The sequence below is a fragment of the Hyperoodon ampullatus genome (genome assembly GCF_949752795.1).
Source record: "Hyperoodon ampullatus genome assembly, chromosome: 8".
Taxonomy (NCBI): domain Eukaryota; kingdom Metazoa; phylum Chordata; class Mammalia; order Artiodactyla; family Ziphiidae; genus Hyperoodon; species Hyperoodon ampullatus.
The window spans coordinates 86,994,782-87,008,684 of record NC_136921.1 but is presented as its reverse complement, the minus strand read 5'-3'; the positions used below and the strand labels follow the sequence as shown (position 1 = coordinate 87,008,684).

The window sequence follows — 13,903 nt, the reverse complement described above, 5'->3', positions numbered from 1 at the left end:
CTTTCCCCCCCCCAAGATACAAAGCAATAAGTTAACATTCTCAATATAAAACTAAACTTTGACATAGAGAACACAAAACACGGTTGATTTCATTTGATCACATTTTCCAAATTTCACAAGTAAAATGTCAAGATTCTCATTTCACAAAGCATTGGGTTTTACAGCCACACACAACAGAAAAAAAGCTAAGCTGTGCAACATGTTTACAGAACAATAATAATAATAATAATTAATAACAATAATATGTACAGCAATTAGATTCTGCACTGGAGACTGTGCATTCAGGGTGGTGACTGGCATTATTCTGTGGTCGAGCCTCTGGGGATTGTTGTAAAGCTGCTTTCGTCTTACTTTAAAGCCCACCGGCATTAGGGCACTGGCGCACCCCTGCACGTTTTCTCTCCCCGCCCATCAGTCCTCTCTCTCCACAAGGGAAGAATTAGGATTTTCCCGCTTAACCAGGCAAAGCGATCAAGCGTTCTTCCCGAGATGAGGAAATTGTGTTGGCTTCATTTCTTTCTCTCTCTCTTTTCTTTTTAAAATAATAAGGGATATGTAAAAAATGCAAATCATTCGGTTCCAACCTCTCCATACCAGCGAAGTACAAAAGTTACTATATAAATTAAAAATCACCAGGTCCTCCTTATTCGTTTTTCCGGGTGCGTTTAAAGTAATGGGTACATTTGGACCCTGCGCTCCTCGCGCCCCACAGAACCGTGAACTGACCGAACATTCAGCCTCAAGCGAAGTCCATTTCTCAATAAATAAAAACCCCTCCCTCCAATTTCCCCCAATCCCCGAACGAGCCACACAGATGGTTAGGCAGGCCCAGGAAAAGGTCCGAAAAGACAAAACGTTCCAGTATCCGGAACAGGGTGGCCCGGTGGACCAAGCCTCCTCCGACCTGGTGACTTTTTTCAGCGGCCGAAGAACGAGGACAGCGGACGGACGAGAACCTCGACTTCGTCAGCGCACAGATACAGAGCGAAAGGAGACAAGAAACGGACAGGACAGAAAGAGCTTTTGCTTTTTCTACATTGTGTTTTGTTTTGTTTTGTTTTCCTGATAGTCCCATACAGGTGAGGGTCGGCGGTCGGGTCCGGCGGGATCTTGCTGCGGCTCCCGCTGTCTCAGGCCGCTGTGCCTGCGCTTCGAGGCCACTCTGCTGTCACCGCGCGGCCGAGGCCGGGGTTCGGGCAAGGGCGTGGGCGCCAGGGAAGTCGCCGAGCCAGACCGCGCGGCACTCGGAGGAGGCGGCGGGCGTCCTGCCTTTACTGTTCCTTCTTCTTTCCCTCTGGGCCCTTCTCCTCCGGACCCACGGCACGCGGACGGGGCGGATGGACCGGGAGGCGAGAGGGGCCCGGGCAGAGGGAGACGGGAAGGAGGCGGGCGGGTGCGGACGCGCAACCTCACATGAGCTGGGGTTGCTGCATAGCTTCTTGGTGCGCCGAGGGGTACCACGACGTGTAGCTGGGGATGTAGGAGCCCGCGCTGCCGCCCGAGCCCTTCCCGGAAGAGGAGTTGGGGTTCCAACCGGGCGGCACTGGAGGAGAGCCTGCAGACAGCGCCCGGCCGTTGGCCAGCGCGCTACCCTCCAGAGCCGCCCCGCCCTGCTTCATCAGCTTCTTGAACTTGGAGCGCTTGTTCTGGAACCAGATCTTGACCTGCAAGAGCGGACAACAACGTGACTCGGTCTAGGTCCATTGTGCCTACCTTGGTCCTGGGGAGATAAGGGGGCCATGGGACAGCGAGAGAGGATACCCCGCGGGTCCCTGCCCTGCGCGACCTGGCAGCTCCCTGCTGGAGAAGCATACATACACTCCTTCCCCCATAAGAACCGAAGGCTGAGAGGCCCCACCGCGGGCCGCCGGTGGCCGGCAGGGGCAGCTCTCTGAGAGCCAGGGAGCGTGGTGGTGAGCGGTGCAGGGATCCAGGCCTTCGCCTGCCTGGGACTCAGCCCGAGCCCGGCAATCTTTTGGGGAAGACGCGGAGCCTGCATAACATCGAGGCTTCAATTCCAGTATGAACATCAATAAAAGAACCGAGTGGAGAAAAGAAGTGGAGGAAATTTATTTCCAGTTGTGACCCGCCTTCTCTTTGCGCCATCATTTCAGCCCTTGAGCGAGTTGCGGGCTGACTGAGGAGGCCACAGGGTTTTGTTAAACTTTTCATTTGGACTCAAATCCACCTTTCCTTAGCGTCTCCTAACTCTGCTCCAAATTCCGGCCCGGACATTGGAAACCCGCACCAGTCGTGATCAGAACGCCCAAGGGGTCCCCGGAATCTTAGAGAAACCAGGGAAGGAAGGTTCCGTTTCTCCTCCAGGGTCTGGGACTTGGGAGGCGAGAGGGCGGAGGAAAGGATTCCCCCCGCCAGCCCAAACTGATGAGAAGGCAGAGGAGGAGGGAGACAGAGGCTCGGGCCCAGGCCAGGAGTGATTAGCCACACATTTTAAAGGCAAAGAAGGGATTAACCCCCGCGTCTATTGTTCCAGTTGTTCGGGCACGTGTGACCTCAGAGTCCCCAAACAAAATGCCTAGGGAAATCCTTCTTGTGCCCTAATCAGATTGTCCAGGAACGGAGGGCAGAGAGAACTGCGGAGGAAGGAGAGACGTTGCGAGAGCCGGGGTGGGACACACACACACACACACGTTGCGAGAGCCGGGGTGGGACACACACACACACACACACACGCCCCCACACACACACACACACACGCCCCCCAACCCCTGAAGCTGCGGGTGCAGGTTAGCCGCGGGAAGCCTGCGTGGCGCCACAGTGGGGCAGCGCCGAGGTACCTGCGTCTGCGTGAGTCCCAAGGAGGCCGCGAGCTCCGCCCTCTCGGGCAGAGCTAGGTACTGAGTTTGCTGGAACCTGCGGTTCAAAGCCTGCAACTGCAAACTGGAATAAATCGTCCTGGGTTTGCGGATCTTTTTCCCCTTGCCATTGAAGCGCACTTCACCGCCTTCCACCACCGTGCTCTTCTCGGAGTCAGCCCCTGGAGGGACAGCAGAAGTGGGGGCCGTAGTTAAGGCGAGGGACTGCCTTTAGTGCGGGGAGCCCAGAGCAAGTGACCGCAGAGGGGTGGCAGAGGCAGGACCAGGAGTGAGAACACTCAAGAAACTCCGAAAGCCAGGGAAGTGTCCCGCCAAGTCCAAAGGTCCCGACCCCGGCCGCTGCAAGCGGACTGGGGCAGTTCCCAGGCGCGCAGCTCCTGCCTTTGCAGGGAAAGTTTGCTATTTTTACAGGCGGTAGTTGAGGTTTAATTACCCTTAATTGCATACATTGTTTACAGCTCTACGCAACAAATAATTACCGAGACTAATAAGTGCACATGTGGGTTTCTGTTTTCCACCAAGGCATTGTGTGCTCGGCTCACGGAGCCACCCAGAGGCCCAGCCAGTGTCAGGGGACGCTCTCGGATTTATCCTTTGCTGGATAGTTGCAAGTTGCGTGGATATATATTTTTAAAATTTCTTTGCTATGACAGGGATGCATTTACTGATACTCAAAACCTTTCACTGCTCCGGCGCACTCCCCACCCCCATCCCGTGTCTCTCTCCTCCACTCCTCTCCTTCCTTTCTCTCTCTCTCCTCCTCCTCCTCTCTCTTCGCCCCCTCCCTCCCTTCGCACCTCTTCCTCTCCCTGGCAGGCGCACGTACCTGGGTCCTCCAGGCGGCTCTGGGCGAGGCTGGCGCTGCCCGGGTAGGACTGCACCGAACTGATGTAGGGGCTGGACGCGTGGCTGCTGACCGAGTTGACGTAAGGGTAGCCCAGCGGTCGGGAGAAGGACGAGGCCGAGCTGTAGGCGCCGTCGGGCTGCGAATGGCCCGCCGAGTGTAAACAGTGCATGGAGTAGTGCCCGTGGGACATGGGAGAAGGAGACATTTGCTGGTTGGGTGGCCCAAACTCCATAAACACCGCCTTGCCCGACACGGGGCTGTTGAGACTCTCTGGCATGGTGGTCATGGTCATCTCTTCTCGCGGGGTCTGGGTGTGGGTCTCTCTCTCTCCTCTGCTTCCCTTTTGGGGGTCTCTGTGTTTCTCAGGACAGGAAGGAACCCAATTTAAGCGTAACAGGGGTTTTCACTTTCCATTCATAAGAAAATGGAGTTTGTCTCTTTGAAAAGTCTAAGCATGATGCTGCCGAGCTCCCCAAACTCGCTTCAAAGCTTTGACTCAGCCAAGGTCATAAATATTCATGAGCTGGCGGAGCTGATTGGTCCGCTGTCTTGCATAATCACCGGGGATTGGTCCGAGGCGCTCCGGCTCCGCTGGACTAGAGCGGGCGAGGCGGCCCGGCCTCGGGAGAGACGCATCCACACCTCTCGGCCGGGGCTCCTCTGCAACAGAGCACGCAGCGTGGGGCGCACAATGGGCTGCGGCGTCCGAGCCGGGACCTCCGCGGCCCGCGGCTCATCAGCCTCCCGCCTCCCCGGCGCGCCTTACTTCCCAAAAATCAACCAGTGGTTCGGCGCCGCCGCCCACCCCCTCCTACTGTCCCCACCCTCCGCCCGCCCCCAACACTGGGGACCAGGGCAGTTTCTCCTAGCAATCGCCACCCGGTCCGGTGCAGAGCTAGAGCAGCTCTGGAGCCCGGCCGCGGCCTCCCGTACGCGGAGTCGCGCAATGGGGGCGCCGGAGGCGGTCAACAGAGCGCTGTCCTCCCGAGAGTCTCGTGCCTAGAGCAGCACTCTCCCAGCGGCGCCTCCCTGGCCTGGGTCCGCTCTGCCACGTCCCTGGGGGCGGGTTTGGGGCCCTCCGGGCGCACTCACTCACTCGGCCGCCGCGCCGCCGCCGCTCCCTGGGGCCCGCTCGCATTGCTCCAGGCCAAGCTGGCCACTCCAGCTCGAGGCTGCACCGGTCTGATTAAAACAGTGCGCGCGGAGAGCCAGGAACCCGCGCTTCTCCTCCCAGGAAAGGCGACCGCACCGCCCCCTCCCCTCAACACCCACCTCCTCTTTCCCTCCCAACCTTCCTCCTCCCCCCTCCCCTCTCCATTCCCTCTGCGCCGAGCGCCCCGGCTCACTCGCCCCTAGGGCGCGGCACGGAGTGGAGCCTAGGAGCTGGCGGGCTCAGTTCTGCTTGAGCCGCGGACGCCAGGTGGTCATTTTCCGGCCTCCTGGGGTCTGGCGAGAGTACCCCGGGGTGTAGGAGTCCTGGAGGACACCGAAACCCGCAGCAAAACCAGGCCAGTGGTAGGCTCGCTTGTCTGTGTGTGAACACGTCTCTCATTGTCACCCAGGATCCTCCTCATCTCCAGGGGTCAAAGCGGGCGCCACTGGGCCTGGGGTAGAGCTGGTGGAGGCAAAAGCTGCCGCGGCGCCTTCTATCTGCTGGGGCGCTAGGTACAGAAAAGTGCACAAAAGCCCCCGCCGCCACCGCCACACAGCCACCCCCATGAGGCGTGGCGCACACCACGCAGGCTGCCAAGGGGCTGTTGGTTCCCTATCCCGCCAGCCCCACGGTGAATCCCAAATTACTTTGTTAGGTAATTAGAAAGTGTTGATAATTATTTCTTTCATAATTTAGCGGTGTGACGGGAACAGGGAAATGATCTTGTGAAAGTTCACACGTGCAGATGTATTAGTTACTGATTCATTTGATTAAATGCTAGTCTCAAGTGCTCGGATCCGCAGCTGAAGGCGCCCCATTAGCATAACACTGATGTTTAATTTTCATACGCATAATTAGCCATATATTTAACACTAATAGCAACATGCAGCCTTTCAGCCTTAAACAGCCCAGGGTTTGATCTGGCCTGAGCTGAACCTTCGCCCAGGCACCTTCCCCTTTCTAGAGTGCGCAGTGATCACAGGACAAACCTCTGTAATCAAGCACATTTTGGCAGAGGGAACACCAATAAAAATGAACATTCAAAACAAATTACATCGGTGCTGTCGTTACAGATATTAGTGGAAGGGGCTTCTCTCTTTTAACTTCTGTAGCAGCAGCTGCTGCCCGGGGGAATTCCTCTCCTTTGGTTTAAGGGAAAGATATTGGGGGGCAGAGATATTTCAGGCAGCGTGGTTGGAGCAAAAAATAAAAGCCAAGCAAAACGAAACAACCAATCCTCCAAACCAATAGCGGGTTTGCCAACGTTTTAAAAGATTTTTCCTTCTTTCTTTCTTTTTCTTTTTTCTTTTTTCTTCCCCCCCCCCCCACCACCTTAATCGCCGAAGCACACGGTGAGGCTTTGTAGCAACAACCAGCTAATGACTCCGCCACCAGACAACTCCCGGAGCCGTTCCACTCCTCTTGATTTCCGTGTTGCACTTGTGGTTTTAACTGCTCTTTCCTAGCGCCTGTTTTGGGGTGCGGAGTGCGGTGCGCCCTGCACCGCGGCTGATGTCGCCCGGGCCCCTGGTCTCCCGCGCGCCTCATGGGCCCTGCCCACGTAAGTGATCGCCGCAGCTGGCACGGGGTAGGGATTGGGACGGAGTGAAACAAGGCTGGCGATTCCGGGTGCTCAGGGCATGGCGTGAGGAAACCCGACGGCTAGGCTGCCCTGGGCCAGTTTATTCCAGAGAACTGCAGGGTGGGGGAAAGGGAGAGAGGCGGCCACAGGTCGCGACGGTCTACAGGGCTCTTTGCCGTTCACTTCTGGAGGGGGAGAATCCAAGTCTTCCGCAGCGCAGGGGACGGGGCCGGCTCCAGGGAACAAAGGCCCCGCACGGGAAACGGTTTCGGAGCCTGGGTTATTTTTAAAATGAATTATATCTGGGCGAGGGAGTGTCTACACTCCGGAATTATTTCTTAGCCCCAGAGAAGCAGGTTCGGGGAGGGGGTGGCTGAGCCGGGGCCCTCAGGTGCTGAGACTCCCGGCCTTGACTAGCTTCTCCATGTGTGATCTTCTCTCTATTCTAAGAGCCCAGGGTGGATCTCTCCCAACCCTCACCGCTAAGGCGACACCTGTTCTGAAACACTGGCTTGCTTAGATCTTCGCCTGTCCCAACTCAGAGAGGCAACAAAACTCTCTCATTTATCCTGAGAGCCCCGGTTTCCGCGTAGGACCTGTAGGAGACACCACAGGACCGGGCGCCTTGTGGTATTAGCAGTAGTCACGCGTGGCTGGAATCCCTGCAACCCGGGGTGAGGTTTGGGGCCAGTTGAGTTGGCGGGATTGGGTGTGGGGACATGGACAAGATATTTTAAAATCTGCTTCCAAATTTCAACTTCAAAGCATGTTAAACGGAGTTCATTCTAATTCAAGTTTGTTTCCTACGGAGCTGCTGACGACTGGCTGGTGCTAGTATATATACATATATACATATCATATTTAAACTTGAGTTTAGTCACTTTAATAAGTAGGATTATAAACCTGTCCCATAAATACCCCCACCTCGGAAAAATTACTGCACAAGCAGCGCGTTATCCCAGTGGCTGGTAAAACTCTTGTGGTCCTAATGAAATTATTCTTGGGGAATCTCCGGGTAAACGGATCCGTAGATAAGATACTGGCTAATCGCTGCAATCCGACTAATCTAGGAGAGAAGTGAAGTCATTCTCTGGCAAAACTCTCCCAAGGCCATCTGGGCCTTGTTCCTCTCTAGAAAATTCAGGTTGTTCTGGGGCAGCAGCCTCAGTCTCTAGGCCTTTTCTTGGCCAACTCCCCGGCACCCTAAAGTTTTCCTGTGGATCTTGTAAATCTTCAACCCCTCCCTCATCTTTTCCAGCTCTCAGATCCACTAGAATCGGAATCCCCTCTGTCCAAATTCTACATCCCTGGACGCAGAGAAAGGGAGCTGGAAGGGTTGGAGGATGCCCATGAGAACCGAGTTCAGGGAAAAGCTCAAACTAGCCACTTTTCCAAGCACGCTCGTTGGCCTCAGTTTCCTATAACTTTTCCCACACTCTGAATGTCACAGAGACGAGCTGGCTCTCCAGTCCTATCACAGAGGCCACCTGTCATGGCAATGACAGGTGTCCACACCTCTTTGGTGGTCTGGAGCTGAGCCCAGTCTGTATTTAGTGGATGGCAGCTTTGTAAAACCCGCTTCAGTAGAAACAAGAGTTAGCACAGGCACTGACGGACGGGTCACCCTAAAACCATGACGGGGGAGACTACTTCCTACATGGCGTGTTAGAAGCCCAGCACTTTCCACCTCTGAGCCCAGGTGTGAAGAGGTCCTGAGGAGCGAGCGCTAAGAAAGGCAGGGTACTCAGGGCAGTAATGGGCCTTGGGAGACGCAGAACGTGGGCCCTTGGATTTCCTGCTTCTGAAGCAGGTGGAGCTGCTGGCAGGCTGAATCAGGGTTAAACTCGCCAGCTCCAATTCCGACTAACTAGGCCCTTGCCGTCAAAAGTTCCCGTGACTCCTCTTGCAGGGATGCTCTGGGTCTCCAGCGCATTAGCGCGGGTCTGAAGGGGGCCAGTATTGGGAGAGATCAATTTAGGGAGGGGACCCGCCAGACACTGCTCACATCTGGGCAGGTGGGACCGATGCTCCAATTCCTAGGGCGACAAACGGTCTAGCTTGCCTTTGTGTGTCGGAGGGAGGGTCTCTCAAATTTAACCTTTGGGATGGGCGCGCGGGGCGGGTTGAAGGCCAGGGAAGAGGAGCCGCAGGGGACCAGGAAAGTCAAGTTTGGGGAGTGATAACCCCTGCGGAAGGGCCAGGCCCAGGGTCCAGAGGCAAGGAAATATTTGTAGCTAACTCCTCCACTGGCGGGCTAATCTTTTCATCGCGAAGCAGCTATGAAGGGGAAAGAACCGGAAGGGCTGGGGGCAGCTGGCCCCAGCGAGCTCCCTCAGGGCTGGCCAATGCGGGGGGGTCCAAAAGGGGGAAAGAAAGAGACTTTACAAAAATTCCTAACAGCTAGGCTCGGGCTTTTCTTTCTGCGGGCGCGTGTGCAAAGTTCAGAGACTCAAAAATTAACCACCTACCCTCTTCCCCTAGTAAACGTCAGAGACGAAGGAGCACAAGACACAGCGGTTTTAGGAGGCGAAAGCTTTTTATTCGGGCAGTCAAGACACCGGAAAGAGAAAGCTATGCATTTCTAGGAATCCCTCGTCTTCCAAATGAGGGCGTCCCCACTCCCTTCCAGATGCGTTTCCCGCGTTGGGAAGCAGAGCCCGGCGCCAGGACCCGTCTTTCCGAAGCCGCACGGCCACATCGGGGCCTCGGATCTGAGCTCTCAACGGCCACCAATCCCCACCGCGTTTTCCCAAGGCGCTACTAGGTGCTAGGTAGGTTACTGTGAGACCTGCCGTTGGCCTGTTTCTTCTCAAAGTTCTCCAGCTGGATTTCAGCAATTTAAGAAAAAAGGCGCCGGGTCTCTGCGACCTTTGGGTGGCTCCTCAGGCCTCGTGGGGCAGTTTGGTCAGGATCTGCGAGCCCCCCGACGTGATGAGAACTGTGTGCTCGAACTGGGCCGACCTGAAACACACAAGGCAGCGATCAGCAAGCGCTCAAGCGCCTGCGGGGCGGGGAGGAGCAGCTCGCCCGCGTCGTCGGACGAACCTTCCCTTTCTACACAATTTAAAAGAAGCCGGGCAGAAAGCAAACACCTTCGATTGTCCAAGGAGACCACAGTCCATGCATCCTCCAGCACTTTAAATTCAGGGGATCCCTCGGTTATAATTGGCTCTGTAAGAGGGAAAATATTTACTGCAGTGATCTAATCAGATTCTTGTTAAACATTGTTTCGGCTGATTATCAAAAAAGAGAATAAAAAGGTTCTCCCCCCTCCCTGCAAGTGCTTCCCCCCACGGGTTCATGTTGTCATCTCGCAAGCGCTGATAACTGATGTTGCTTACATAGTATGCTACAAACCAAACAGTAGGAAGAGGAAACGCTATGGCATTCAAAAATGTTACGAAGTTGCCTAGTTCGTAATTTTTTTAGAGGAAAAAAGGGCATTTTAATCAAGCCTTAATTGGGACCCTGTGGATAATAACCACCCAAACACCAGTCCCTCTTATGAATATCAGTCAGTTTTTAAAAAATATTTGAATTTTTAAAAGATGCTCAAAATGTTCATTAATCAGCAAATAACAATTTTCTTATTTCACTCTAATTGCTTCTCCATTAAGCCCCACAGTCAGAAATATGATGCCTTCAGGGTCTTAGGTGATTGGAATTTGGTGGTGACACCAATCACATGATCAGCCAGGAGTGGGTTACCAGAGAGTATGTCACTAGCTGACAGGGAGCAACGGACATAAATGCCTCTAGTTACTGGGTGTTAATGAAACACGAAAACAAAAACACCCCAAAAAACAACACGAAAAACCCAACCACCACATTACACTGGTAACAGAATTAAAGGTTGGACGGCTGCCGTCTCCTAAATGTGTTGGTAAGTATCTGATTTAGGAAGATGGGGCTCGAGGATATTATTTAATCAGATTTGCTATGCATCTGAATTATTTAATTATGCTGATTGGCTTTATTAGTCCTTCAACTGGACTGCCTGGCCTAGGCCAGCGCCGCTGCTTCCGCGAGGGATCCACTGCTCTCTGAAAAGGAGCTCAGCACTGACCTACGGTGAATGCCATGCCTTCCTCCATGCGTAGATCGCTGTCATTCGCTGTAAAACAAAAACAAAAACAGAAAACAATGGGTGTGGGGAGCGGGAATGGGAAATGGAGAGGCCAGAGAGAAACGGAATTAGAGGGGTTAGGCTACTCAACAAACATGGTTATCTTATTTATTTTTTATTTTAGGAAGAAAGGGTGGAGGTTTCTAGAATCCTGGGTGGTAGCTACCACCCATGGGTTAATAAGCACAGGGCTCCTAGGCCTCAGCCTTTGCATTTTCTGAGCTTGGGGTCAGGGCCCCCAGGAAGGGTGCACCAAGGCTGAGCAAAAGCAGCCTGGGTGCTTGAGACACCTGTTGGGCTCCCCCTCTCCACTGTCCCCTGGCCACTTGCTCTGAGGTCTCCTGGCTTCGCTGGGTCCTGGACCTTGCCCTCCACACCTCCAACCCAAAGAGTAAGACATCTTGGGAACTGAGTCAAAGGGAAGGCAGGTTGGTAGGAGGCAAGAACAGGGGTGACTTGAAATATTTCCAGGTGTTGGCGCTGGGTAGGCACATGACTAAGAGGCCCTTTCTGCACTCCAGCCTGGGCCTCTTATGAGCTGCCACTGGTGGAGCTCTTTGGCCCAAAGGGAGTTCTGACCTGCTGAGTCTCTAGGGATCTTCCAGGGGGTGGATTCCAGCCAGTAGTTCCTCCAGGGGCTGCTCCCACCACAAGCACACAGGTCAAGGCTCTAGGACCAACTTTCCTTTGGTCCCTGTCCAGCTATGCACCCCCCTTGGGGGCACTCCATAGAACTGCTTCCTACCCTAACCCAAATACCCCACCCTTTCTGGCCCACCCTTGCTTTCTCACTGTAGGGTACACATCCAGGCAGTGAAAAACAGGAGATTCTGGGGAAAAAACACAGGGTGGGTATAATCTAGAAATCACTAAGAGTACACGCTGCTAAATACATCAGCTGTCAACGCTGTGTAGGATGTAATGAAGTTTAACCGCAACAGTCAGCGGTTTGAGAAGGGGGCAAAAAAGAAAAACAGAAAACAGTCATATGTGCATGCTGCTGGGACATTGATGCTGTGGCGTTTTGTTTTCAGTAACTTTTTCTAGACAAATATCCCTTGTGCCTTCCAGCCATCACCCTTCAGGAGACAAAAAGCAAAACAAACCTTATTTTGGGACTGAAACGGCTGGGCTCTAATTCAATAACATAGTAATGTGCTGGTTACGATTAGGTAGGCCCTCCCCCATTCCCACCCACACACTCATAGGAAAGGATGACAATGTGGATTCAAAATTGCAGCAAGGGATTCAGGAGCAAAACTGCTTTATCCTGATTACATTCAATAAACAGCTCCCAAACCAACTTTCTTACCATGATGCCAAATTTCTGGATGTCCATGAAAGTAAGATCCTATCCCATGTCCCACAAAATGTGGACAGACTTGCAAACCATTCTGATGAGTTATCTGGCTTTAAAAGTAACCAAACAAAATACTTAATTAAATTGGATCATTTTAAATGCATACACAGATAAGACAAAGTCACTTCAAAATATTCTCTGAAAAAGAAAAAAATAAGTTATATTTAGAGTCGGATGGTAACAACTTGTTTTCATTATTCTGGAAAATTTCTAAATTTTGTCACAGCTTGTAACAACTCCCTCTGGATAAATGAAGAAAAAAAAGTATGTATCTAACACAGTAATTTGCTTCATTTACTTTATTATTATTATTATTATTTTTGCGGTACATGGGCCTCTCACTTTTGTGGCCTCTCCCGTTGCGGAGCACAGGCTCCGGACGCCATAGGCTCAGCGGCCACGGCTCACAGGCCCAGCCGCTCCGCGGCATGTGGGATCTTCCCGGACTGGGGCACGAACCCAAGTCCCCTGGATCGGCAGGCGGACTCTCAACCACTGCGCCACCAGGGAAGCATTACTACAGCATTCAAACAAGGCCACTTTTAGATGATGAGTGTGCATGCACACATATATAGCTCAATATAACCAAGATACATGTACAGGTAATGCAGGTCATAAAAATCTGCCTGATTTGTATGGAGTTTCACAAAAAGGCTGTGCAAATTACCACTGATTTGGGAACCAAACAAAAAAATTACAATCTGAAATGTGACTTCCTACTTCTATAATTCCCTTATTCTGGTCTATTTCAGAACATTAAACATTTTACAAACAGACACGCTCACGCAAAAGGTCACATCTACTTTGTCAGTATCCTTGAAACACTCCAAAACTTTGTGATTATTTGGGATTTCTACTAAAGACTTACACCATTAACAAAATTCATTAAAAATGCTTTTTAATCGCTACGATGCTTAAGTGAAGCTAGTATTGTGATTCCTAATTCTTAGTGCTTCATTAGTTACTTCTACATGCAAATCTTTTGGGTTCCATCTATCCCATATAAGTGAAATCTTACAATCCAACCCTAAAATCTTCACCTACAAGGTTAAGAAGTCGTTTTCGCAATCAGGTGAACATGTTCATTTCTGGGAGCACCAGAAAGACAAGAACATACATATCATTAACAATCTATATTTTCATGTGGATGAAGGGCAAAGTGCTTTAACCCTAACCATAATAATGGATTGGGATTTACAGGCCCACTGTTTAAATTCTTAACAAAACCAAAGTTCTTAGATCCCAAACTAGAGGTTCCAACAGCCCTTCGGTTTAGTTTAACATGAACTCAAAGGTGTTTAGCCAGCACCTTTATGAGCATTCCTGTCAATATACTTTTCTGTATACATTTTTAACATTCATCTCCAGACCTGTAAAATGTCTTCACTTAGGCCAGGATGTCACTATAAATAGCAGGTGGGCAGCCTCTCATTCAGATTTAATTTCCATGTAACAGTGCAGAAATAGGTGAGCTATGCATGTGTTGAGAGGAATGGTAAGTGAATGCTTTTATCTCTTAAGTTGTTCTTTATGGTTATACTTATTTCTGTGTGTCTTTGCACTTTGGACAGGATGTTCCAAGATGTTCCTATTTGTACCACACAATTTCTGAATAGAAACTCAGGATGGAGGGTGGATGGAGGGTGGAAGAGAGATTATTTAGTAAGATAAACTGATCTAGTATTTTTTTTACAAGAATAGGTTCTATCTAAACTTGTAAATTATGTTATCTATGTCCCAACAAACCTCAATAATTCTAAGAGGATTCATTATAAACTGTTCTATTTTCTTTTCTTAAAATAACCAAACTAGTTTTTTTTGTTTTTGTTCTTTTTTAAAGCTCTGATTGGCAGGCATCACAGCTACGTCGTAAATGTGTGTTACAATGGCAATCTTCATTTTAATTTCCGATGAGAGGAGAGGAAGAAAGCTCACTCTGAAAAAACACCTGGGGTCCCTCCCCACCCCCATAACTCTCACTCCTCTTCATAAAAGAAG

The 13,903-nt window shown here is 51.6% G+C and overlaps 2 protein-coding genes across 4 annotated transcripts in view; both read right to left on the bottom strand.

Moving 5' to 3' along the window:
• Positions 1-1,409: 1,409 nt before the first annotated feature.
• Positions 1,410-4,822, bottom strand: DLX1 (distal-less homeobox 1; the record flags this gene model as incomplete). 2 transcript variants are annotated; one of them, XM_079710598.1, is made up of 4 exons in its annotated part: positions 1,410-1,664; positions 2,799-2,998; positions 3,664-4,045; positions 4,777-4,822. In XM_079710598.1, the coding sequence occupies 3 exons, from the start codon at positions 3,974-3,976 to the stop codon at positions 1,410-1,412; spliced, it is 768 nt and encodes a 255-aa protein (XP_079566724.1). The 2 variants fall into 2 exon arrangements, with proteins under 2 accessions (XP_079566724.1, XP_079566725.1); XM_079710599.1 differs by lacking the exons at positions 2,799-2,998; positions 4,777-4,822 and having other exon boundaries at positions 1,588-1,664; positions 3,664-3,976.
• A 4,128-nt stretch (positions 4,823-8,950) lies between these two features.
• The window catches only part of METAP1D (methionyl aminopeptidase type 1D, mitochondrial), a gene marked incomplete at its 5' end in the record, with an annotated part of 79,774 nt that continues 74,821 nt past the window's right edge, over positions 8,951-13,903 (bottom strand). For both annotated transcript variants that reach the window (XM_079709982.1, XM_079709981.1), the window contains 4 exons: positions 8,951-9,380; positions 9,512-9,590; positions 10,486-10,533; positions 11,858-11,955. In XM_079709982.1, coding sequence (XP_079566108.1) covers positions 9,302-9,380; positions 9,512-9,590; positions 10,486-10,533; positions 11,858-11,955 — 304 coding nt within the window. In that variant the 3' untranslated portion in view covers positions 8,951-9,301. The remainder of the gene's footprint in view (positions 9,381-9,511; positions 9,591-10,485; positions 10,534-11,857; positions 11,956-13,903) is intronic.